At 42.3% G+C, this 26,350-nt stretch overlaps 1 protein-coding gene across 3 annotated transcripts in view; it reads left to right on the forward strand.

The window, feature by feature from the left end:
* Nucleotides 1-26,350, forward strand: part of LGR6 (leucine rich repeat containing G protein-coupled receptor 6) — a 143,560-nt gene that overhangs the window by 40,347 nt on the left and 76,863 nt on the right. For all 3 annotated transcript variants that reach the window (XM_053393713.1, XM_053393711.1, XM_053393712.1), the window contains exons 2-3: nucleotides 20,069-20,140; nucleotides 23,328-23,399. In XM_053393713.1, coding sequence (XP_053249688.1) covers nucleotides 20,069-20,140; nucleotides 23,328-23,399 — 144 coding nt within the window. The remainder of the gene's footprint in view (nucleotides 1-20,068; nucleotides 20,141-23,327; nucleotides 23,400-26,350) is intronic.

The raw sequence follows: 26,350 nt of genomic DNA on the forward strand, positions 1-26,350 counted from the left end.
TGCCTTGTTCTCTACAGTCAGCCTGTCCTGTCTCCCACCCACCCCCTTTCTTCTGCACTTGGCACCACTGGATATAGCCTTCTCCGTTTTAGGGGTCCATTTCCCTGCTTTTATCTGGCAACGCTCAGAGAAATCTCTGTGCTGCTCTGCTTCATTGGAATGAGGAACAAAGCTTTGCAAAAGGGCCGCAAGTCAAGCTCGGGAGAAATGGCAAAGTTGGGCATCAAAGAGCAGTGAGCGCCTGGGTTCTTGGCACAGGGCGGTCAGGAGCAGAGCCTTTGAAATCAGACAATAGAAGAGCTCTGACTTAAAACAAGCAGCTACATGGGGACACCTTCCACAGTTCCTGATGTTTCTCAACGATAGCCCAGAAAATAAACCCTTCCCCCACTTACTATAGTTAGTGCCAGATCATAATTTTAAGGACCAGTGGGAATGCAGAATGTGTATATATATTTAAATTCACAGCCCCAATCCAGTTCTACCCATAAGAAGGGATGTGTGAATTTGCCAACTTCAGTTTCTCATTTTCCCAGTCTTCTGACATTTTTTGCAGCAATTTGCAAAATCGGCCTTGACTGGTCTGTTTTAGAAAAAAAATACTTAATCTGTTAGGATATTTCCGTTCCACCTTAAAAGGTATCAAGACAATAGATCTTGTTTGGCTTTGCTGAACTCGGAGAGTTGCAAGCAGAGAACCAAGTACTTGCAGATTAAGCTACATCGTGCAAGAGAGTGTATTCAGAAAGGACTCATTCAGGTGTCCTACATGGCAGGAAATGAAATTCCTGCTGATCTGTTGTCTAAGGTTGTCTAAGGTTGTTAACAGAGAACAACTTAAGGTTTACGTACAAAGGTTGCAATTGGGTTGAACCACAGGTACTACAGGTTACACGGAAAGGGGGAGGATGTTAGGATATTTCCGTTCCACCTTAAAAGGGAGCAGGCTTTGTGAGTCACAGAGTCTGCGTATTTCCTGTTCACAGGATGTTTATGTTTTCAGTTGCTTTCGTTTCCTTCTTGTTGCCTGAGCATACCGATGCAGGCGGTCATGTTTTTCTTTGTTCTGACCAACCCTGAATAAACTGTAAATATGCTCTCCTGCTGTGCATCTTTTGCTGTGTGAATTCTGCTGACAGAGTGTGCACCAGCCTAAGAATGTGGCAATCTATTTCTGAGGCTTCGTGTCGCAAATTGCTGATACTGCGTGTCTACGGGAGATCGATGGATCGTCCGGCAGCCCACTTGGGGGCTCAGATGGACTTTATCTCCCTGGCAGTATCCCAACAACTTAATCTTCTTCATCCCAATAGGTCTTTGATATGAGCAGAGTGTTTGTTGAGCCAGTTTAAATAGTTTTGCTTTGAGTGTTTAGTTTTGGTTTTTTTAATGTTTCATAATTGGATGGCTTTGAAGAGAATTAGACAAATTCCTGGAGGATAAAGCTATCAATGGCTCCTAGCCATGATGGTTATGATCTACCTCCAGGTAGGAGAAGGTAGTGCTACTGAACAACAGTTGTTGGAAACAACGGGAAGGGAGAGTGTTCTTCTGTTCAGGTCCTGCTTGTGGGTTTTCTCACAGGCATCTGATTGGCCAGTATGAGAACAGGATGCTGGACTAGATGGGCCTGATCCAGCAGACTCTTCTTACGTTCTATTCTAATGGTGTTAATAACTGCCTTTATATGATGGTTTGTGTTGAGAGGTCTTATTTTTGTGAGCCACTTGGGTACCTTGTGGTAGACAGATGGTATACAAGTACATAGAAATAAATCAATACTGACTCTGGTGTATATGACAGAACACATCTCTGCTATGGTGACTCTGGTGACGGTAACTGTGATGACTGACTGCTACACCTTCCACAGTGGTTTGACTATTAACTTGTAACTGTGGCTGCTGGGACCACATAACACTGGTCCTGAGAGATCTGCATTGGCTCCCAGTATGTTTCCAAGCACAATTCAAAGTGTTGGTGCTGACCTTTAAAGCCCTAAACGGCCTTGGTCCTGTATACCTGAAGGAGTGTCTCCACCTGAAGGAGTGTCTCGTTCAGCCCGGACACTGAGATCCAGCGGCGAGGGCCTTCTGGCGGTTCCCTCATTGCGAGAAGTGAGGTTACAGGGAACCAGACATAGGGCCTTCTCAGTAGTGGCGCCCGCCCTGTGGAACACCCTCCCTTCAGATGTGAAGGAAATAAACAGCTATCTTATCTTTAAAAGACATCCGAAGGCAGCCCTGTTTAGGGAAGTTTTTAATATTTAATGCTGTATTGTTTTTAACACTTGATTGGGAGCCGCCCAGATTGGCTGGGGAAACTCAGCCAGATGGGCGGGGTATAAATAAATAATAATAATTATTATTACCTCCTGCATTAGCACGCCCGAAGTTACCTCTCTGGGGAACAAGCCTGGGCAGTGTGTATAGAGGTCCTGGGCTGCCCAGACAACAAGACCCCTCCTTTGTCTTGCCTGTCTTTGCTCCAGCCTCTTCATACCTCTTCTGGCTTGGGGATGTCAGGTGGGAGGGAAGCTGGTCACTGCAGGAGTGGGGTACAGCCTGCCTCATCTCTATCTCTTGCTTCCCCTCCTCTCCAGCATCTGCTTCTGCCTCTGACTCTGGACTGCTCTCTGCCACAGACTCTTCCTGCCCACTAAACCTCGTCAACTTCCAACAGCTCCTCCCCCCAGCCTGCTCCCTCTTCTCCCTCTGACCCTCATCGCCATCCCACCACCAGTCCCCTCACTTCTTCCCTTGGGAAGGTGCTTCCACCTTCCTCTGCATCCAGCCAGTCCATGACTTGCTACCCTTGGGTTTAATTACAGTAGAGGCTGAAATCAAAAGGGTTGAACCTAATATTTTTCTTTGTTTATGATTATGATGCATCTATGTGCGACATTCTTCTTTAGCCTTTATTATATGCTGTGGAAGACTGTGTGCAGCCTTTCATATGCAAGGGACCTGTCAGGTATATGATGTATTCCATGTCTATTGTACATATACATGAGAGTATATATTTCTGGTGCAAAGAATGTGCAAGTCATCCATGCAATGTGTGCACCTAGTTTTGGTCTTTAAAAAATAAAATGAATTTCACCTTGAAATCCATGGCTCATTCCCCATGTATTCTCTTAAAAGCTTTGTCGGCCCAAAACATGGCAAGCAGAGCCCTGGTTTAGGCAACATTCCTTGGGATCAACTCCTCTGAGATGCGTATTTTGGCCCTTGTTGAATTTAACTTGGAAGGGACGCTCTGTGCAGCAAACTGAGTGAAGTCTGATTAAAGAGCACATTCTCAAAACAGATAAATAAACAGCAGTCAAATAACCACAAACCAGCCTCACAAATTATGTTCTTTCCCCCACAGTAGTTATCAGTTAAACTCTTCTGAAAATATCCAGAGTTTTATTATTACCATTTATTAAATTTGTATCCCACCCTTCATCCAAAGATCTCAGGGCAGTTCACAAATCCATTGATTGGAGTGAATCTCGGCTAACTAAGAAATTCATTAAATGATTTGCAAAGTAAGGTTGTATCAAAGTTACCATCTGGGTGATACATAGAAATTCAAAAGTAAGGTTTTTCGTGGGGTAGAGATAGTGATGGATCAAACCACCAGCTTAATTTCTGTTTTTCAGCCTGTGTGTCTTGCACTGTAGTAGACCTAGCATTAAAAAGTGACAACTCTAATATTCTTGTAAGACTGTGGCTTTGATTCTGCACGTAACCACCTGAGAGATAGATAGATGATAGATAGATAGATACACACACACACACACACACACACACACACACACGTAGAACTTTCATCTTGATATCCAGGACAAGTTGTTTTCCTTCTAGTCTAGTCACTTGTTATTTCAAAATTTGTTTGATGCTGCATGCTTGAATGCTTAATAATGCAGTATAACTTTTTTAAAATATGATTTTAAAATACCATAGTAGGTTTTGCAGATATTTAAAACTGGTATATAGATTTTTATGCATACAAGTCAGGATCAATATATTTCTGAAGTGGAAAGGACACACACAAAGCCAATGGCAATATGGTATTGTGGCTATCTGTTGGGAAATAGGATTTAATTTAAATCCCTGAAAATAAGAGCTTTCATCTTTCCCTGCCAGGGATTGGTTTCCATACCTCTTTCATGTGTACAATATTCTGAAATTTTATCCAAGAAACTTGACATAGCATAGAGGTGAAGAGGTGAACTGCATACCCTCCGACATTTCTCTGATGAAAATAGGGACATCCTATTTCATAATAATAATGTTTATTATGCCCATCTAACTGGGTTGCCCCAACTACTCTGGGTGACTTCCAGCATATATAAAAACATAATAAAACATAAAACATTTAAAAATGTCCCTATACAGGGCTGCCCTCAAATGTCTTCTAAACTCCATACCGTCTAAGTGTCACATAACTCCATACCGCCTAACATTTCTCTGTTGAAAATAGGGATATCCTAAGGAAAAGAAGGACATTCCAGGATCAAATCAGAAACCAAGATGGCTTCTGTAAATCGGAGACTGTCCCTGGAAAATAGGGACATTGATATGAAAAGGTTTGCCTGCATCATTTCTGTAGCTATTAAAGGCAGAGGAGTCCCAACAGAAACAAAAGGCCTGTCTATCCCTCACCTTAATGTGGATCGTAAACCCCCTGTTGGAGGAGACTCTTGACAGTCCCATGGACTGCAAGAAGATCAAACCTATCCATTCTTAAGGAAATCAGCCCTGAGTGCTCACTGGAAGGACAGATCCTGAAGCTGAGGCTCCAATACTTTGGCCACCTCATGAGAAGAGAAGACTCCCTGGAAAAGACCCTGATGTTGGGAAAGATTGAGGGCACAAGGAGAAGGGGATGACAGAGGACGAGATAGTTGGACAGTGTTCTCAAAGCTACCAGCATGAGTTTGACCAAACTGTGGGAGGCAGTGGAAGACAGGAGTGCCTGGCGTGCTCTGGTCCTTGGGGTCACGAAGAGTCGAACACGACTAAACAACTAAACAACAACAACAAAGAAAATAAATGCAGCTCCAACGCATGCTTTGTGGCATGCAATCACACAGCCCCAATAATTTGCCATGCTACTATTTTCATGAAGTTTCCTTCCAAGCTCAAACGCATCATCCGCCCTGGGAAAGTGGAGCTGAAGTTGTGCAACCACATTGCATGTCCTGCAGCAATGCATGTCCTATGGCACTGGCTTTCAGAGTTGTGCCTTCAGATAACGTGTTCTACATTGACTCATCAGCTAAGGAACATCTGCATGTCTGCCATGGTAGCCTAACGCATTGCAGAAGATTCTGGGGCATGTTGTATTGTGGCTACTCAATCAGTTCATGCGTGACATTAGCAAAGCCTGATAGGCTCCAGCATCACCTGCTGAGAACTCTGAGTTTCTTTGACTAGGAAAGCTGTTTCCTTCAGCCACCTTACACCCTACTTGGAGTACTGAAGGCATGAAACTTGAGGTCAGTGGTAGCTGCTTGTGTAACATGCCATTCCTGCCCAGTACTGTGGGCTCTGGCAGTGTTTGCTGTGGTTGCTTCTGTTTTCACCAGACCGCTCCCTGCCAATCTACCTCGAAGCAGTTGGCAAGAGATCAGAGGTAAGGAGCTGCCAGAATTTTGTGGAAAAGGCCATTTGCTTTTGTATACCTATCAGGAGTTTCAGAAAGTATCAAGGAGGCAGGGGAGAGCCTAATCTCTTGAGCTCCTTGAAACGGAATAGTTGAGGAAAGTTGCCCTATTATCTACAAGAGCCAGGTGTAAACTGGTTTTGCTGTCACAATGAGGGAAATGCCATTGTCTGCCTTGGTACGTTACAACTTACAAAAATGGAAGAAGTTGGTGTTCAGGGTGTACATAGATACTTAAGCCTGAGGTTAATACTCTGTTCCTGGTGATCGCAGGCTGAGGGTGCGTACACAATTTACATTTAACATGTATTTACATGTATAGCACATAACTTCCCCCAGGGGTGCCAACTTGGATAAAAGATTGAGGGGGCCCAGGTAAGTTGCTCCCCTGATCACATGACATGCTGCACGCACACTGTTAAGTTGTGGGTGAACATATCAGACGGCACAGCGATTCTTCAAACAGCTCTTGTTTATTCACAGGCCAGAACAGAACTGAACTGAAGGGTTCAGCCAGCCTGCTTATATAGAGCTCCATTACAACGCAATTGTAACCATTTTCTGTAACTATCCAATCACTTAACGTCACTTTCAATCCCTTATTTGCATATGTGGACCTGAGTGAAAACTATCTACAGTATCCCCCTGCTGGCCCAGGGTGAGAACTTCAGTACATAACACACACCATTTGAATAGCAATGCTCATCAACTTTGGGGGCCACAGCCCCCTCATATAATTTATTGGGCAGGGGTGAAGACTCGCCAGCTCCTGGGAGTTGGCTCCTATGACTCCCCCCAAAGATTCGTGGGAATTATTGTTAAGGGCTCTGGGAAATTACAGCTCCTAGGATTCTTTGAGCAAAGCAATGTGCTTTAAGTGTTCTTCAAATGCATAATGCGTACACAACGTTAAGCAGTAAGCACCCATCCATACCTCTGCTTAATGTGGACTGTGAACCCCTCATGTCTCCTTTAGTTCCCCCCTCATCCATGCAGTGTTCTCCAGCTCCTGCTGTCCCACCGTTTAACCTCCTTAAATCAGGTCCATGTAGCTCTCCTGATCGGATTTTCAAAGCATAGGGAATCTTTGGATTTAGGGAGGAGAAAGTGTATAATATTAATTATTTTAATGATGTATACCACAAGTTATACTTTTAAAGTCGATTCCATTAAAGTGGGTACATTTCTTTGTTTCGCTTTGTAGTTTATGGCCATCCTAGCTGCCATCAAAAAATTAATAAAAATTTTAATAACTCTAATAAAACTCACACGTAACAGAATAATACCACCGGGGGTCAGCTGGAACCACAACCTGTAATTTCCCTTATGTTTTCAAGAATCATATTCCAAAAAATATATAAACTTGGGGGCAATCTCTAACGTGCATCACTAGCTCCAGGGTAAATACAGCTCAGTCTTCTAGCAATTTAATAACATTTGAATATTCGTTTTTAAAAGTTCTTCAAATTCATACAAAATATTCCCGGGGGGCCTGACTTCCACATCAATTTCCAAAAAACTTCTGATCTAATTATACACAGGTGTCACTTCCATTTTTCTTTACTGGAGTTCAGGGTGGGTTATTCAATGACCTCTGGGGTTCTTTGGAAGCCAAAATCTGCACCCGATCCTAGACCTGACATGCCCACAGACTCTTAGGGATCTTTGAAGCATCTATGTGGTTACACAGATTTAAGGCAGTTCATTACATTTTCACACATTTACCTGGTACTTGGGAGGGAATGGAGACTTGTTATATAAAGGAATGTGAGGAGTCCTGGGGGAGTGAGTAGAATTGGTTTGTGATTTCATGTTACTTTTAGCTCTCTTACTTTTAATGTTAATAAATCTTACTTTACTAGATATTTCTGAATTTGGCACGACACTTTACTAAACAATCATAGTTCTATCAGTGGTGTGTCACAAAATATGGTAAGAATAAAAGGAAAATCTGAGCACTTGAAAGTACCCGAGTTATGTTTGTGGCATGGATGCACTCTTAAGACTGTTTTCCCATGGAAGTCCATGTTCTTCCCATAGAACACAAAGTTTGGATTTAAGATTGCTTCATTGCAGATGCATTATCAAAAGAGAAAGGTCCACTTCAGACCAGATGGGGACGGGATTCAATTAAATAGTTGCACTAGCAGGAGCCTGTGCAACAAGTCCCACTAGCTCAAGAGGGCTTTCCCCCTACTCCAACTAGCTCCAGGGCAGTTGGGAGAACACCTAGAACAGAGCATGGGGGGCAGAGAAGGGGAAATAATTGGAATTTCCTAATTTCCACATTATTTATGTTCAATTTGTTTGTAGAGTTTATTTATTGGATCAGAGGTGTGATCCTGGATTAAGAGCAATCGGGGCCGTCTTAAGCGTATCCAGCACTGTAGTGCAAAGATCCCTCAGGCGCCCTCCCCCCCGCCCCATTTCCCAGAGTTGTCTACCTTTTCCCAAGCCTCTGTGGGGATTGCTCTCCTCCCACAGAGGCTTGGGAAGGAAGCTGAACGCCCGCCAGCCATATACAGTGGAACCTCCGGTTACATACTTAATTCGTTCCGGAGGTCCGTTCTTAACCTGAAACTGTTCTTAACCTAAGATATCACTTTAGCTAATGGGGCCTCCCACTGCTGCCACGTGATTTCTGTTCTCATCCTGAAGCAAAGCTCTTAACCCGAGGTACTATTTCTGGGTTAGCGGAGTCTGTAACCTGAAGCGTATGTAACCTGAAGCATATGTAACTCGAGGTACCACTGTAGTTGGCGGGGTGCAGCTTCCATCCTAAGCCTCTGCAGGGATTGCTCTCCTCCTACGGAGGCTTGGGAGGCAAGCTGCATGCCCACCAGCCATATGGTTGACGGGGCGCAGCTGGCGGGCGTGCAGGGAAAGGGAAGGCCTCCGGCAAAGCCGCACAGCTCCCCCACTGACTGGGGCACCCCTGAGAGGCCAGCGTCCTGGCGCAACGCGCTAGTAAGCCCAATAGGAAAGACGGCTCTGAGAGCAATAGTTAGCGGGCTTCCCTTAGATTTCTTCAGAGTTGAAAAGGGTGCCCCTTTATTCACTTTATTATTTGTGTCATTTGACAATATGGGGTCTTACTTCATCTGCAGAGGACATTGTGCTCTATCTTCCGCACTTTGAAATTCTGGTGTGAGAATCAACCCTTTTGGAATGGATAGAGCAATGGCCATTAACTAGAACAAAACCAGAGGCCAAAGGCAGAGTTTTCCTGCTGAGTCGCCTAATACCTGGCAATGCAAATGCATCTCATTTCATATGAAGTACTGGACCTTTGAATTCTTAGAACTCACCCACATTTCCACTTGCCCTGCAGCTTTCCCCGGAGTTTGTGTGTGTGTGGAACCCACTCTTTACTACTGAACTGGAGCAAATGCCATTCGGATTTTCCATGGATTGATGTTTGCTCCGATTCAGTGGTAAAAAGCAAGTTTCCCCAGGTAAAGTGGTGGGGCAAATGCAAAACTGTTTGGACCCATGCTTTCTAGGCAGAGAATAAGCGAAGTGTGAACAAGCCCTTAGAGATATCAGGGAGATGGTAAGGCATCATCTAGCTTGCTGCATTGCCAAAGATTCCACTGGCTTGAACAGATAGAGATCTGGAACAATGAATTTATGAGACAAGCTTCACAATCAGAGAATGAATGCTATTCCCATGTTTATTTATATTTTAAGAACACTGCCAATAAGAAATAAAATTTGACAAGAAAGACACCATCTTTATAGAATTTTTATGAGCATCTAAAGTCAACCCTAAAATAGCTTATAAAAAATTAACTTCCTCTAGGAAGGTGGCTTTAATTGCCAAATTTAAGTGGTGATCATAATGCACTATGAGGCAATGGTCTTCAGACATCTTCATGTGTAATCTTGAGTAGAATTAGCTAAGTTACTTCCTCTTCATGACTGGGCACTTAATACTGGCAACAGGTCATTCAGATATTGAAAGCTGGTGGTGTGCACAAAAAGCATCAGGCCCACAACCCCCAATGGGAAGCATCTCATGCCACTGGGTAGATTTATCCAACCATACATAATTCTACCAGTAAATGTGTTAATAGACCAGAGGGGGAGGGTCATGGTTCAGCACCAGCTCTGCATGCAGAAGGCCATAGGTTCCATCCCCAGCATTTCCAGGGAGAGCTGGGAGAGTTGTGGTGTAGTGATTAGAGTGTTGGACTAGAACCTGGGGTACCTGGGTTCAAATTCCTGCTCAGGCATGAAGCCTACTGGGTAACCTTGGTCCAGTCAGTATTTCTCAGCCTAACCTATCTCACAGTGTTCTTGGGAAGAATTAGAAAGGGGGAGAAGCCGTCTCAGTGGCAGCCCCCAAGTTGAGGAATTCCCTCCCAGAGAGGCGCACCTGGCATCTTCACTGTCTAGTTTTCAGCAAATGCAGAAGATGCACCTCTTTACCCCGGCCTTTGACACCTGAGATGTGTTTTTAGGAGCTACCTTATCCCTATGGTTGTGATTTGCTTCAACTGTTTTCAATACTGAACTTTAAATTGTTGTAACCTGCCCTGGGACCTGCTGGTGAAGGTTGGATAATACTAATACTAATATTAATATTAATGCTAATAATATTAATAATTACGGTAACTGCCTTCAGCTTCTTGGAGGAAAGTGGGGATATACCGGGTATATGTATTAGATAAAACCTGGACAGCTGCTGCCTGTCAATGTAGACTGGTAATCTTAAACCTTTTCAGATCCAGGACTCACCTTTAACCCAAACATGCATTTAGGAACTTCTTTCTTTCTTTCTTTCCCATATATTTGTATTGTAGTAGTGCTTCTGTTGTGTCTCACATTAAATTAGGCTGTGACCCAGCAGCTGATCCAACCTATCATTTGAAGATCAAAGATGATTGTAGACCATACTGAGCTTAGTCAGATGGACAAAATGGTGTCATTATGTTCCATTGGTACCTAACACCTCAACATCTTAAGTATGCAGAACAGCAAGGGAAGCTGGTTGGAGGTATGAAGCTGCAAGGGCTGGGATATGGCATATATTCTGGATGTGTCCTAAAATAAATTTTAAAATTTGAGGAAGATAAAGCAATGGAAAGTGAAGTGATAGCAGGCTATGCTTCACCCGTAAATCTTACAATCTTACTATCTGGATATGTTAAAGAAACTTTACTTATGCAGGACAGGGAATTAATACAACATCTCTTGACCACTGCCAGAATTATTATTTCTCATGAAAAAATATGAACACTGTCCATGAGATAATGGATAACTAAAATCTAGGACATAGTATGCATATTGAAGCTCACGGATAGCTCACAGAAGCTCACAGTTAGAACCAGTGAGGGTAGATGGCAAGATAATATATTTATGAAGAAACAAAGTTTCTTTATAATGTGGTGGATTCTGATTTGGTCAATGACAGCTCTTTTATTAAGCATTCAGCTTGATTTGTTTGCACAGCTTGCGTGGAAGTTATGTGACATTGGCTATTTATTGAGCCTTCATTTTGATTTGTTGCATCAAGCACTTTTCAATGCATTTTCCTTATGGGAGAAGTCAATTTTGGGGTGGGTGGGAAAGCAGGTTTATTGCACTAGGGCTCCAAATCCACTTTAATTGCCCAACCTGAATTTGCCAGTATGCTATGGAACCCCAACCACAAAATAGGAATGTGACATAAGCATTAAGTGCCCCTGTTAGCTACTGCAAATTCAGCTTCACTGAAATCTATAGTCATATCCAAATGTAACCTTATGGAAAACTCTAGCCTATATGTATCAGCTGAAAGCTGGTGGGCTGATTGTGGAATTTTAACTTCATTTCATTTAGGTCCAACTAAGAGGTCTTTGTTGAATTTGCAGCATGTCCCTGTGCTTGTAGAAACAGCTACAGTAATGCTTAATTTGACCAGATATGTTTACGCCTTTTCAAGAGGTTAGGCTAGAGCAAGAGGTGCCTTTGAACCTCCAAAGAAAACCTCTCTTTTTAAAAAGGTTTTTCTTTTTCTCTCAAGGCAAACTGAAATCTTGTGCAATCCGCCAAAGATGGCCTGACATGGACTATTTGAGAGCTAAGTGGGTTGAGATTTCAGGGTAAAACATTGAACAGTCACAGTGGAGGGTGACCCTTAAATTGGTAATCTCATAATCTATTGGCCTACGGTCTAGGTCAGAAAATGTATTCTGTACTCAGTGGTGTCTCATAAAACCTTTGATGTTTGCTTGTTAAAATGATAAAATGCTGGTGTTGTGACAGTCTACAAGCAACTCTGGTCAGCATTTTGGAGATTTCCTAATAGCAAATATTTTTAGATTCTGACTGGCTCTATGGCAAGGATGGATAATTTGTGCCCCTCCAAATGTTGTTGGACTCCAACTCCCATCAGCCCCAGCCAGCCCAGGCAATAGTCATCTGTATGAAGCGTAGTCCAGCATCTAAAGAGCCACAGGTGCACTGTCATTACATAGTGCAAGATGAACTTACTTTAAAAAAAAAATCATTTTGTTGTGGTGTATTCAGAATACATATATATATATATATACTTATTTGCATTGTTTTAAGACCAGTAGCCTGTGTAAAGCAGTGTTTCAATGGAAAGGAGTACAAAAGCAGTCAAGGCAGGTGTCAACAGGTGTTTAGTTTGCAACAGAATCTTTGCAGCTGGCGTAAGAGAGTAAGGAAGATGAGAGTGAAATATGAACATTGAAGAGCAGTGGAGGAAACGGCAGAAGGAACTGCTGTCTTCTTTGGAGGTCTGACCCTATTGTAAGAACTTAAGAAGAGCCTGCTGGATCAGGCCAATGGCCCAATCTAATCCAGCATTGAGTTCTCACACTGGCCAAGCAGATGCCTGTGGGAAACCCGCAAGCGGGATTTGAACACAAGAGCACTCTACCCTCCTGTGGTTTCCAGCAGTTGGTCTCAGGGTGCTCATGAGACGCATCTTGCAGTAGGTTCACTGGGATTAAAGGATTAGCCAAGTGTATGATCCACACCTGCTCAGGCGCATTCCTTCCTATGCCAGGAACTCTGCACACTGTATACTTACTTCTTAGAGAACAGCTCCCTCATTCCTCCCCCCTTTAAAAAAATCTACTCAGTCCTGAATGTTTGATGAAAGCCACAGCTGACCAGAATGAAGTAGACAATTCTCCAAGGGTCAAGGGTTCTGAAGATTTCAGGCATGAAAGCTGAATGAAACAAACATTTGGCAGGCATCTCTCAGCTATTGGATTGAGGACCAAACCCAATGTGATGTGTTTTAGTGGCACACCACCTGTGTTGAGAGGAGAAGGCAGAGCAGGGTGATGGGTGGGGAGAAGATGAGAGGAAACCCAGCAGAAATGAAGTAGCCATGAGGGGAGAAGGCGGGGGGGCACTGAATTTTCTCATCACAGAGAAGACCAATGAAATTTGAAAGACCAAAGCTGGCCCCTGCTTCCATGTTGTGGGGACAGGACAGAGGTCTCCTCTTTTACCTCATGCTGTAATAAGATACTATTATATGTGATGCATAAATAGCAGACCTTCCAAGTGCCCTATTTTCCAGGGACGTCCCGGATTTAGAGCTGTCCCAGTTTCTAACTGGATCCCAAAATGTCCTGCTTTTCTTTAGAATGTTCCTATTTTCACTGGAGAAATGTTGGAGGGTGTGGGGTTATCCAATCGCTGAGGCAATCCTGTATATGGAATGATTTTTTAAAAAAATGTTTTTAAGTACAAATAGACTGTTAATGGATTAAAGGGAAAAATAAGGCTAGAATGTGTTAAGATAAATTATAGGACAGAAAACTGAGGAAGATGGAAAGGATTTGCTGAAACAGTTAACTGAACTGGAATACAAAAAAGGGAGGTGCGAGGAGGTCGTTGAAACAAGTAAATGAAAGATAAGATATGGAAATATTGGATGTGTTTTTAATTGTTTTTGTTTTGTTTTGTTTTGTTAAGACAAGTGTATATGTAGTGTTTTTGTTTTTCTGTATTGTTTTGTATTGTTTTGTTTTGTTTAACTCTTTTTCTTTTTTGTAATCTTTAAACTCTTAATAAATATTTTTTTTAAAAAAAAGATTTTTTTAATGTTTAATGTTTTATTATGTTTTCATATATGTTAGAAGCTGCCCAGAATACTGGGACAACCCAGTAAGATGTGTGGGGTATAAATAGCATAATTATCATTATGGAATGCGACGTCCCTATTTTCATCGGAGGAATGTTGGAGGGTATGAAATAGGCCTGTAACATAATTAAGTTGGGGAGAATGTACATTGACGTAGAATTTTTGTTCTCTTTTTCTGTGTCATATTAATAGCTTTCGCTCGACTTGGGGAGCGGTTCAAAGGTGCTTTTTAAGTGTTTTGTGTGAAAACGGTTTTAGTGTGTTGCTTAGTATTTTACATTTCACATGCTTAGCTGTATGTGTGGTGCTTGGCAAGAAGTATACATAAAACGTTGGCCTCTGATGTGGCAAGTGGACTTCAGAAGCTTGTAAGCCTGAGGCTCCTGGTGTCCTTAGATTTAACAGCTGAGGTAGAAAACTGTCAGTGGACTTTGCAAACTAATGTGAGGGGGGTGTAACTTCTTTTTGCCTTTTAGGCAAAAAAAGAAAAAAAAATAATGATGCTAACTAAAAGCAGAGGTAAAAAGGTTTGTTTATGAGAGGCGAGGGACATCAAAGCGCTTGAATTAAGGAGCCCCTTGAGGGACAGGTGAGTTATGAAGCCTGACTCTGAATCACATGTGGTTCAGTTTCCAGGAACTTTGTCTTAATTTTCCAGTGTATTCAGGTTGGGAATTCCTAGTGCTAACAGGAATAAGAAGCTCTCTTGCAAGCTTCTGAAATGTAAGGAAAGTGAGTTAAGGTCTCTAAATTTAGCAAGGCCCAACATTACATAGGACTGCGAAAACTGTTTGGGGCTTTCATCCAGAATGTTGACATTTTAGCAGGGTAGTAGTACAGTGAGTAAGGCTGACTGAAAGCATTCATTCTTTATACTGGGATGCTGCAGAGGCAATATTTTAAAAACTGCAAAAACTTGTTTTCCATTTAGAACTGTGTGTGAATAATATATCTTGTCCTCCAATTACCAAGAAGTGTTTAGGCCATAGAGTGACTTAGGGCAGAACTGATATAAAATCAATATAGGTTTTTCTGTCATGGCTTCCTATTGTATTTTACTGAGGATACGGAGAATTCTCTTGTACAGATCCCTGCCTTGACTCTTAAAATGCAGTTCCCAGGGTTCCCCAACTATTGTCGGCTGAAATGTTTACTTTACATATGCCCAAACCAGATCAGTTAAACTATTAAACCAGTTTGTTTGTAACGTAAATAGAAATAGGGATATACATGAAAATGCTCCATTGTTTAATCTGCCCCTAACATGTAATATAACATCATTTATGAAATGTTTATGTTGTTTCCTATATACTTTATATGCTATGACCTCTATAATGTAGCTCTTAGATGAGCTGGACTCTGTTGGTATTTTGTGGCCTCTGTTGGTATTTTAATAGTACTCTTACACTTTAAAAAGTACTAATTTAACAAAATGTTGCATTTTGAGTGTGTCCCTGGTGTGTATCCCTCACAAACCCTCCCTCACTTCCCTTCCCTTATTTTTTTGTATTTAATGGTGAACCACCCTGGACAGTGTTTAACTGAAAGAAATATACAAAACAAACAAACAAAACCAATAAGCAAAGAACAGGAGCCTTGAACTGTTGTTTGGGGGCCCTGGAGGGTTGAGAGGGTGAAGGAAAAGAGACATCTTTTATCCTTTCCTCTCTCTTGAAGTCTCTATGCACAACATGAGGATGAGAGTTAATGTAAACTAAAGACATTAGCCTTGTCGTACGCCTTTCCCAATTTTGAACCAATCAGTTGTTCCATATCCAGTTCTAACTGTAGCTTCTTGTCCCACATAGAGATTTCTCAGGAGACAGATGAGGTGATCAGGCACTCCCATTTCTTTAAGAACTTGCCATAGTTTGCTGTGGTCGACACAGTCAAAGGCTTTTGCATAGTCGATGAAGCAGAAGTAGATGTCTTTCTGGAACTCTCTAGCTTTCTCCATAATCCAGCGCATGTTTGCAATTTGGTCTCTGGTTCCTCTGCCTCTTCTAAATCCAGCTTGCACTTCTGGGAGTTCTCGATCCACATACTGTTTGAGCCTTCCTTGTAGAATTTTAAGCACAACCTTGCTAGCGTGTGAAATGAGTGCAATTGTGCGGTAGTTGGAGCACTCTTTGGCACTGCCCTTCTTTGGGACTGGGATGTAGACTGATCTTCTCCAATCTTCTGGCCACTGCTGAGTTTTCCAAATTTGCTGGCATATTGAGTGTAGCACCTTAACAGCATCATCTTTTAAAATTTTAAATAGTTCAGCTGGAATACCATCACTTCCACTGGCCTTGTTATTTGCAGTGCTTTCTAAGGCCCATTTGACTTCACTTTCCAGGATGTCTGGCTCAAGGTCAGCAACCACACTACCTGGGGTGTACGAGACATCCATATCTTTCTGGTATAATTCCTCTGTGTATTCTTGCCACCTCTTCTTGATGTCTTCTGCTTCTGTTAGGTCCTTACCACTTTTGTCTTTTATTATGGTAATCTTTGTACGAAATGTTCCTTTCATATCTCCAATTTTCTTGAACAGATCTCTGGTTCTTCCTATTCTGTTGTTTTCCTCTATTTGTTTGCATTGCTCGTTTAAGGCGGCCTTCTTGTCTCTCCTTGCTATTCTTTGGAAATCTGCATTCAATTTCCTGTATCTTTCACTATCTCCCTCGCATTTTGCTTGCCTTCTCTCCTCCGCTATTTGTAAGGCCTCGTTGGACAGCCACTTTGATTTCTTGCATTTCCTTTTCATTGGGATGGTTTTCGTTGCTGCCTCCTGTACAATGTTACGAGCCTCCATCCATAGTTCTTCAGGCACTCTGTCCACCAAATCTAAATCCTTAAACCTGTTCGTCACTTCCACTGTGTATTCATAAGGGATTTGACTTAGATTGTATCTTACCGGCCCAGTGGTTTTTCCTACTTTCTTCAGTTTAAGCTTGAATTTTGCTATAAGAAGCTGAGAAGACTCTTGAGAGTCCCATGGACTGCAAGAAGATCAAACGCATCCATTCTTAATGAAATCAGCCCTGAGTTCTCACTGGAAGGACAGATCGTGAAGCTGAGGCTCCAGTACTTTGGCCACCTCATGAGAAGAGAAGACTCCCTGGAGAAGACACTGATGCTGGGAAAGATGGAGGGCACAAGGAGAAGGGGGCGACAGAGGATGAGATGGTTGGATAGTGTTCTCGAAGCCACAAACATGAGTCTGACCAAACTGCGGGAGGTAGTGGAGGACAGAGGTGCCTGGCGTGCTCTGGTCCATGGGGTCACGAAGAGTCGGACACGACTAAACGACTAAACAACAAAAAAGACATTAGCGGCTCAAGAAGGCCAGCTTCACCCACCATCTTAAATTATTCTTTTCTTCAAGGGATATCTTAACATTTCATGGCTCAAATTCAGTCAGTCCTGGAAGTCACTGAACATAAGCCTGTATTGGAATGCTGTTTTCAGTTTTTGTAAAAATAATCTTTTAATTTACAAAGTAATCTGTAGCGGCTGGCGGGGCAGAGCAGTGTTGGTTGGTGCTGTTTACCTGGCTTTCCAATGCAGAGGTGGCTGCCAGTAACAGAGGGGGAGGCAGTGGGGAAGTTGATGCGGCGAGGAGCTTGATGTGGGCACAGAAGCATTGGGGGGCACCTCCTGACTATGAAGAAACCACTATCTTATTTTTCAGTGGCTCTATTTCACTTCCAAACTGATAGGCCTGGGACTCCCCAAGTTCAGTATGGTCGCCAAATGTTGTCTAAACCACAGAGCCTAGGGCTTGCTGATCAGAAGTTTGGTGTTCGAATCCCCACAACAGGGTGATCTCCTGTTGCTCGGTCCCTGCTCCTGCCAACCTAGCAGTTCGAAAGCACGTCAAGTGCAAGTAGATAAATAGGTACCACTCCAGCAGGAAGGTAAACGGCGTTTCCGTGCGCTGCTCTGGTTCGCCAGAAGCAGCTTAGTCATGCTGGTCACATGACCCGGAAGCTGTACGCCGGCTCCCTCAGCCAATAAAGAGAGATGAGCGCCGCAACCCCAGAGTCATGTGCGACTGGACTTAATGGTCATGGGTCTCTTTACCTTTACTGCTGATGCTCACATGAGGTGGTGGTTCAGCCCTCCACACCTTATGTTCTTCAACTGTTTGTTTAAAACAGCAGTTGCCTCATTAAAAAGGTATCAGTTGTTGTTGTTGCTGCTGCTGCTGCTGTTAGTATTTTTAAAAAACTATTAACAAGTAAAAAGAGGCATAAGTTTTTGACAAGATCAATGTGGAGCAAACTTCTTCAGCCATTATTCTATCCCCATCTTCTTCAGTATTGGAAAATTGTTTTCTTTTAAAATACAATTATTCTAAGTGAATTTTCATGTTACAGTTTTCGTCTGATAGCAGACAAAACTACATGCCTGGCTGCACCATAATCCTTAGATATGACGACTACAATATATCTGAAATTTGTTTTAAGTTTCTCATCACCCCCAATTCCACATGCAGCATGCAGCATCAGATTTTTTTTGACCAGGTATGCTTGCAGAAAGCACTGTGCTCCATCCCCCCCCCCTTTTTAAAGTAAATTAAAACTCCATGCACAGTTCATGGACAAGAAGGTATCTATGTATGGGAAACTTGAAGAAATGGTTTTCAGCAATAGTGATGGGCAATGGCTAAATTGTATTTTATGAGGAAGATGATGCAGATAATATATTTCTTGCTTGTTTGTTTGATTTGCAGTATTTATATCTCATCTTCTTGCCAAAGACCCCAAGTTGGCTTACAAGAAAGCTAAAATATGACAAAAAAACAAAACAGCTGCCCAATAACATTATTCAAGATCATAAAAGCAGCAGATAAGGAAATTAAGGCCATCATATAAAAGCTGAAATGAAACATCTATAAAACAGCAGAAAGACATTTAAAAGTTTCCCAAATATTGTGAAATGCCATTAAAAGCTAAGTCTGAGCACTTGCTGAGATTTGAGCCATAAAGTGAGTTTTGTTTAACTCAGTCCAGCTGATGTGTGCTTGTTTTTTTTCTCCACTTCCACACCTCTGGTGCCAATGGGATGTGGGGTGATCAATACAGAAGAAGAGACTTAGGGCTTATCCATACTTACCTTTCCAGGCACAGGTCTGCACTTTAAAGCTCCATGTACAAGTGTTCCTTTTTTCGCCCCAGAGCTTTCTCCATGAAAATCTGCTCTTTAAAGTTGAAGCACAACAAACAGCAATTTGGGTTTTCTGTGGATTGTCATTTGCTCCGATTCAGTGGTAAAGAGCAGGTTTTCATGAAGAACACTCCAAAGCAAGAAACAAAAACAAAAAGTGATTAGACAGGAAGCTTTAAAGCGCAGACCGCTCCTGGAAAGCGTGGAGGAAAGGTAAGTGTGGATAAACTTTGTATATTTATTTGTTTCAACATTACTGAAATAGCTTTTTAAAATTGGAACAGTAGATCTTCCTGTCATAGAACAAGTGTCTAGCATATCACTTGACATCAGTTTTATTGTCTTGTGATCATAATCAAATCTTCTTTGACACTATAGCCAGTCACCTAAGCTATGCAATCTGTTAGATGTAATGGAAATGAAGGCACATATACAAGATTTGCTGGGAATAATGGAACAACACAGGGAAAGTAGCAAGAAACCCTTTAGCAAAATAATAGAGAATTGCAAGAAGCTGGCAAATGACGTGGATGTGGAACTTAAAGACCTATACAAACTAAACAACAGAAAAACCATGTTGGTAACCCCAGCCAACCCACAGAAGAGCTACATTCCCTACCTGGATTCGCTGTTACCTCACTGTGGGCTTGTTTCAGTGATGAAGACCAACCTGTTTAAAGTTTGCTCAAACTATATCTATCTCAGTTGTACCACATTGAAGGAAAAGGCTTTCAATCCCATGTGAATTCCATTTGGGAACATTATTTGCAAACTTTGGGGATGAACCTGCTACGTGGTATGAGTTGAGGGCAAAATGGCATAACAAAGCAATACACCTATTGTGTGGCTTATGCAACATGAGTCTTACTGAACTATTCAACCACACAAAACTTCCTGCTATTGAAATTGCCATCCAGACAACATTTCCCCTCCCATTTACAATATGCGCAATTGAACAAACCTTTAGCACTTTGCACAGAGTGAAAACATGGTTTTGCCTAACAGTGAATGAAGATCTGAGCAGAGCCTACACGAGTGATAGTTTTTTTTTAAGGCTGGACTAGATCCTATAAGTTTATGTTTTACTTGGGTATTGCAAATGATCCAAACCTCTGATTTTCTTTCCTTTTCTTTGTTTTTCTTTCTCAGTGATTTGAGCATGAACAACATCAGTGAGCTGCTGCCTGGGGACTTCCACCACCTGCGCTTTCTAGAAGAACTGTAAGCATAATGAGGTTATATGGCCTCTTGGTTTAGCATTCCCTTCCCAATTCTGAGGCAAAGTGATATGTATGGCAGAAACAGGTGATATGTGACAAAGTCAGGTGTGCAGCATTTAAATAATTTGTTTATACTGCTTCCAAATGTTTGGTTTATTTAGATCTTATCTGGCTCCCACCCCACCCCGTAGATCTACATTTCACATTAGCTGATCCAAACCAGTAGTGCTGTATTGCATCCTACAAAATAGAAGGGAAGAGGTAGATGCAATGCAAGGGTGACAGTCATTTTAACAATCAAGGTTGATATGTGCCCTGAGGATTAGGAGCACACAGCCTGCAAACAACTATAATTTAAAAATAAATTCAAGGGGTGCTTCTAGATGGAACCAGTACTGCTCATGTCCACAAGTGATTACCAGTATCCACATGACTACATCATCATCAAAATACCGGTCCATATTTTTTTTTACATTTATTCCGAATTTCCCCTTCAAAAATTATTTGAATCGTTGCAGGCTTAAGAGAAAGAATGTCATACTCAGGCTGAAATATCACAAGAACAATAACTACACAAACAGAACCAGCAGTTTTTACTGAACCTTGTTGGGCTGGCACTTTTCTTTACTCAAAGGAACAGATACTGGGATGGATGAAACCTGGGATATGAGAGGATAGCAACTTCTTTGATTTTTTCCATGCGGAAATGGATTCATAGACTGCCTTCCTCCTTACAAAAAGTGGGCATGATTCAATTAAGTTGTTGCTCTAAATCTGTTCTAAATCCCCACCAGAAGAGTTAATTCTACTCATGCATTTCCCACTTAACGCTGCGTTGAATTCTGGCCAATGCTTCCGTCTACGTCCCCTGAAGTTACTTCACAGTGTACATGGCAGACCAGTTGTGTGTACCTCTTGGAAAACTGTCTACAGAAAGATGGGGGCGTAAAATGCCTAATGATGCAGAGTCATGAAGGAGCACAATACAGAGCCCACGACACAGACCTGGAAGCTGAGAACATATCCACTTGTCACTTCAGTCATCAAAATGGAAGTGACTTTGCTGAGCCAAGGCATACAACTTTGTCTTCCCTCTGATGGGGAGAATCAGGCAGGTGGATGTTTGTGTGAGAAAGTTGCAGTCAGCAAAGAAACTAAGTGGAACTGGGCAGGAATGGGTTTTGCTGATTGACAATAAACACTGGAAATGCAATGGCAGTGGGGTGGGGGTGACACCCTGTGCACAGAATGCTATTGTGTCAGGATATACAGGGCTAAATAGTCTGAGTGATTAATGATAGGGAACTGAAACCAGTGTTGACAGCTTCAGTGGCATAGCTCCTCTCTCCCTGTTGGTTTGTGGTAAAAGCATATTACACTAGGCACACGCCTCAAGCTCCCCTCCCCTCTCCCCACAAAAGGGCAAGCACAACAAACTGAACTTTCCCTATATACTTGATGATACAGGAGTGTGTACACACACACACACAGTCTACCGGAGTCCTGTTTGTCCCTCCCATTCTGAGTTCAGTGCTTCATCCCTTCCTTTTCAATGCAAGGCACAAGAGCCTCTGGAAAACTACTCCTGTCTGTGTGTGGAGAAAGGTAACCGTCAGAGCAGCACTCCTCACCTCATGTTACTAACTAGGATATAGAAAGATAAAAATGCAGGAGACAGTCTCAAGCATCCCCCCACTTATGTGGGTGCTCTTTTGGCACACTACACAAACTGTTCAGGTTTCTAAGGGTTAGAAATCTAGTCCCCAGGAAATAGCAGCTTATAGAAAATGCATAGAAAGGAGGATAAAACAAAATGTGTTGCGTGACCACCATTTGTCTCATCTCCCCTCAGAAACACCGTCCCCTTCAGGGGAGCAGAAATCAATCCAAAGAAGCAATATCAAAAGTTAAAGAGTCCCAGGGTGACAGTAAGCAGAGACTGCAAGGCAGCTGGTGGTGTACTATAAGGAAGGCAGGTTGAAACCTGCTCCTGTATATTAAAGAGATGACCCTGTACTCTTTATGCTTTTATAGGACTAATTATGGGCGCCATTTCTTTAAATCCCAGGGAAGGAGAGAGACATGCAGCACTTGTATCCTTATGTGCATAAATGCATTCACAAAAGCAATCATACTTTAAACGGACGAAAAGTGACTGGTATTATGTCCATGTCATTGTATTTGGATGACTCCAGAAAGTCTGCTGACTCTTAGAAACACAAGAAGAGCTTTGTTAGATCAGACTGAAAGGCCTAACTAGGCCAAAATTCTATTTCCAAAATTAGTCAGCGAGTTGCCTCTGAGAAACTTACTAGAAGAGAGGAAAGGCAACATCCCTCACCTTTGGTTTGTCCCCAGCATCTGTTACACTTCCTCTGAACATGGAGACTCTTTTCAGCTATTCCAGCCTTCAAGAAATATTTTCTCTATGAATATCTCGAGTCGTAACTCCATAAGAACACATTTTTATGGCATTCAAACTAAAATGAGTTGTTGTTACATTGCCCATCTGACCGGGTTGCCCCAGCCACTGGGCAGTTTTGTAATATCTTAACCTTTTCCTAACAGACTTACTTTAGACATACCTCACAACACAATGATCTTTTTTTGCATGTCATGGTAAGCCAAAGTATGGTTTACTGGGACAGCACAAACACGTCCACACCCAGATAAGAGCTCACTGCACCTTTGCTTCTCTCAGGGCTCAGCTCAGCATGGGACAACAGTTAAGGCAAGGTTTGGTTTAGCATGTCGTTTGATAAGAGGGTCATGGTTCAGGTCTCTCCTCCTTAACCATATGAGCAAAACTTGGCTATAGACTATGGTTAAGGAAACCACAAGCTTGGCTTTGGGCAACATTCTAAGCCAAACCTTGGCTTTACTGACATGCAATATGGTGCAAACTCAGCCAATGAAACCTTAGCTATAAAGCCAAGAGTAGACCCTTGATACTGCCTTCCATGTGGCTAGTATGAATAGTGACGGGAGGAACATATAGAATTGTTCACAGCAGTTTTAGAAATACCTTCTTCCTGAAATGACTGTTGGTTCTGCTCACAAAGCTATATCTAGCTCAGGAGCAAGAGACTTCGCTCCAGGTCATAATCATATTTCCTTACAAAAGGCACTAGTAGACTTTCAAATATGTTATCTTGTTATCTTGACCATGTCTCTTTTGTTTATTGCAGGCGCCTATCTGGAAATCAACTCTCTAAGATTCCAGGGAAAGCATTTTCTGGCCTCTACAATTTAAAGATTTTGTAAGTTACAATTTCTTCAGTTTACTGCTTTATGCTTGTTCTCCAAACAGGCATTTAGGTCATGGGGTCCATCCCTGTGAATATGTGGTTCATTTGAATTCCCATGTATTAGAGACCATTATAAATATCATCACAGAAATGCTATGTACCAAATGTTCCTTGGAGCTGGGTTCTGTCTGATTTCTTCCAAATCATGCTTGTGGGAGATTGCCATCCGAGCAGCTGCAAAATGTTCAGGGCTGCTAAATAACTGCTCAAATCCTAATACACCACTGGAATTCCATTGTGTCTAGGGTATTTAATTTCAACACTTGCTTGCTCTTGAATCAATATATTTCAAGTTATTTTTCTTCTGTTTTTATTTGTCAGCAATTCATACAAGGACAACACAGTGTTTAAAGTTCTTCGTGTCTCCTTCATTTCCTCATCGAGTTTCTTCACTATGATGATGTATCAGTTGTAGGGGCAGGGATTTCTCTATACAGTGTGCTAAGAAATCCTTGTGGCTCTTGATAATGACTTCTATTCAGCCCCAAATAACAGTGGACAGTATCTCAACTTTTGACTTTCATGCTTGACTGCATTTGTAGGATGTGGGTGGAAAGAAATGGCAAGGGAACCAGAACTGTGATTTTGGTTAGGTAGGCATTTGTATGGAACCTATAATATACATTGCCAGTTGCTTTATATGGTCTTTATTAGTCCAGAATCAATGCAAAGGCATTGGACTTATAGCTACACCTCTGTAATATCTCATTTTCTGAAATAGCTCTGTCCCTGGTACTTGCCCTGCATTAACACTTCGTTCAAAGCAATCACGGCTAACTGAATTGGATATCTTTTCCTCTGGTCATCTGTGATTGCCTTAATAGGAAATGCACCCCCCGATATTATGGTGTATTTTTTATTTATTTTCATTTGTTAATGATTTTGCAACAGCAATCCGGTTCTGGTGAGTGTTTATTTAGGTTCTCAGTTCTTCATCTTCCCTTTTTCCAAGGAGATATTTTACAATCCCTTCTCTTCTGCAATAAACATTTCAGTCCTGAGGGCATGTTTGGAACTCAACCACAATGTGAAATCGCTGTAGCCGACAAAGTTTATATGAACCAAGCAGGTAGTAACCTGCTCCCGGGATTAGAGAGTGCAGTGCTGTTTACTAGGCCTTCTAAAGAATCCTGCCCTAAATCCCTGGGTTTAGAGATGAGTTGCTGCTTTATCCACAGTCTGCATTAGGCACCGAATCAAAGAAACCAAGAAAACCACAGCAAACCCACCCTGTTTCAACAAGGGCAACACTATGCTCAGGGAACTCATGGGCTCTGAATGCCTCTTTTTATCAGTTTACATTGGAGCGCTTCCCAGTGAAATAGCTAAGAATGTTGGAAGTATGCAGGGCTCATTGAAACTAAAACAGCACCTCCTGCAGGTAATAATAGTAGTAGCAAAAACTCTGCTGGCATCGGGAGAAAGCATCGCTTGAGTTCTTTTTCTGAGGCTGGAGGCATAGTGCACAGAGCAACTGTGGCAATCTCAAGTGGCACGGAAATCTGTGTGTGGGCATCCTCAGGTACATCCAAAGCAATCCTGTGAGATGTGATGAAGTAGAAACCTACCTCTTAGCTTCATTCCACTTGACAGGAACACAACTTGAACATCCATATTAACAAAAGGATTGAGCATTATAGCTTTCATTTCAACATGAAGGATTTATCATCTGAATGGGGAGGTATGGGGGGTATATCGCCAAGGAAAACGTGCAGGTGACCCTATCTTCATGTCCATACTGTTCCTGTTCTTATTCCAAGAGTCTAACGGCATTTCCCCCTGCTCTATTCTGCCAGTCCACATGGCTGGTCAGAACTAGCATGAGATATAAACGCAGGTTATGTTGTCCATGTGGCTGGATTTCCACGGGGATTATCACAGGTACAGTGCCCAGCTAGGAGGCAGAAGTTCCCTGCCTATGCTCAACAAGGGATGAGCCTTATTTTGGCCATTAAGTAACTCATGCAATAAAGGAGAGAACTGGGCCACATTTGCTAGCTGTTCACCATCCATTGCATCCATGTTATCTGGCCCCATAGCCCCTCCGCATGTGTGGTTAGAATTCTACACAATAGGGGAAGTCTGAAGCAGCCTACCACCACCGCTTCAGTGTATCCCAACCAATGTGGGAATGACCAGCAAATATTTCTCTCTTTTTTAGCAGGGGGTGGGAGGTGAGGACTATGGAGAAGCTGCAATGTACATCCCACCTAGAAATGTTGCTCTTCCGTTATCCACAGAGTAAAGGATGCTGCCATGTTATAACCATTTTTATTTTCAATATTTTTGCAATTGAATTTATACCCCCACATGTGCAGCCCATGCTATGGCAAACATTCTATTAAAATTAAAACAGTTAAAACAGCTAAAACAATAAGATCCAAGGAGCAGCAAGCCGCTCCATAAAACTGTTCCAACATTTCCCTGTTGAATCTGAGTTCTTTGCCAGGTTGTAGACAGGTTAGGGGTCTTAGATGCTTTTGCACTTCGAGCAAAAAGTAACATGATGCCCAGAAACATTTTTCTCCAGTGAGAGGGAGATGAAAGCCAGGAAAACAGCATGCCTTCTGAAATCTGCTGCCTGAAGCAAACTACTTCATGTTGCTTCTTGGTAGGGTTGGTCCTGTTTGCAGCGATATGCTATGCTTATATCCACACAGAGTGCATGCTTGATTTAGTGTTTCCTGCTGAGAACCTGGCGAGAGGCTTTTCCTGTAATGACCCAGTGGGTGCTGCTCTAGGAGTGATCTTACTGCTGGGCAAGTGGGTGTAGCTGCAATTCTTTGAAGTCTAAAGTGCCACTCTGCTTCCGTGAGAGCACACAGAACCAACTTTTGCTTATTTCACCTTTTTTGGAGCTGTGGGATAACAAGGGAGGGCGCAAGCTGAGGAGAGACCATGGG

The sequence above is a fragment of the Podarcis raffonei genome, chromosome 6, assembly GCF_027172205.1.
Source record: "Podarcis raffonei isolate rPodRaf1 chromosome 6, rPodRaf1.pri, whole genome shotgun sequence".
NCBI lineage: Eukaryota > Metazoa > Chordata > Lepidosauria > Squamata > Lacertidae > Podarcis > Podarcis raffonei.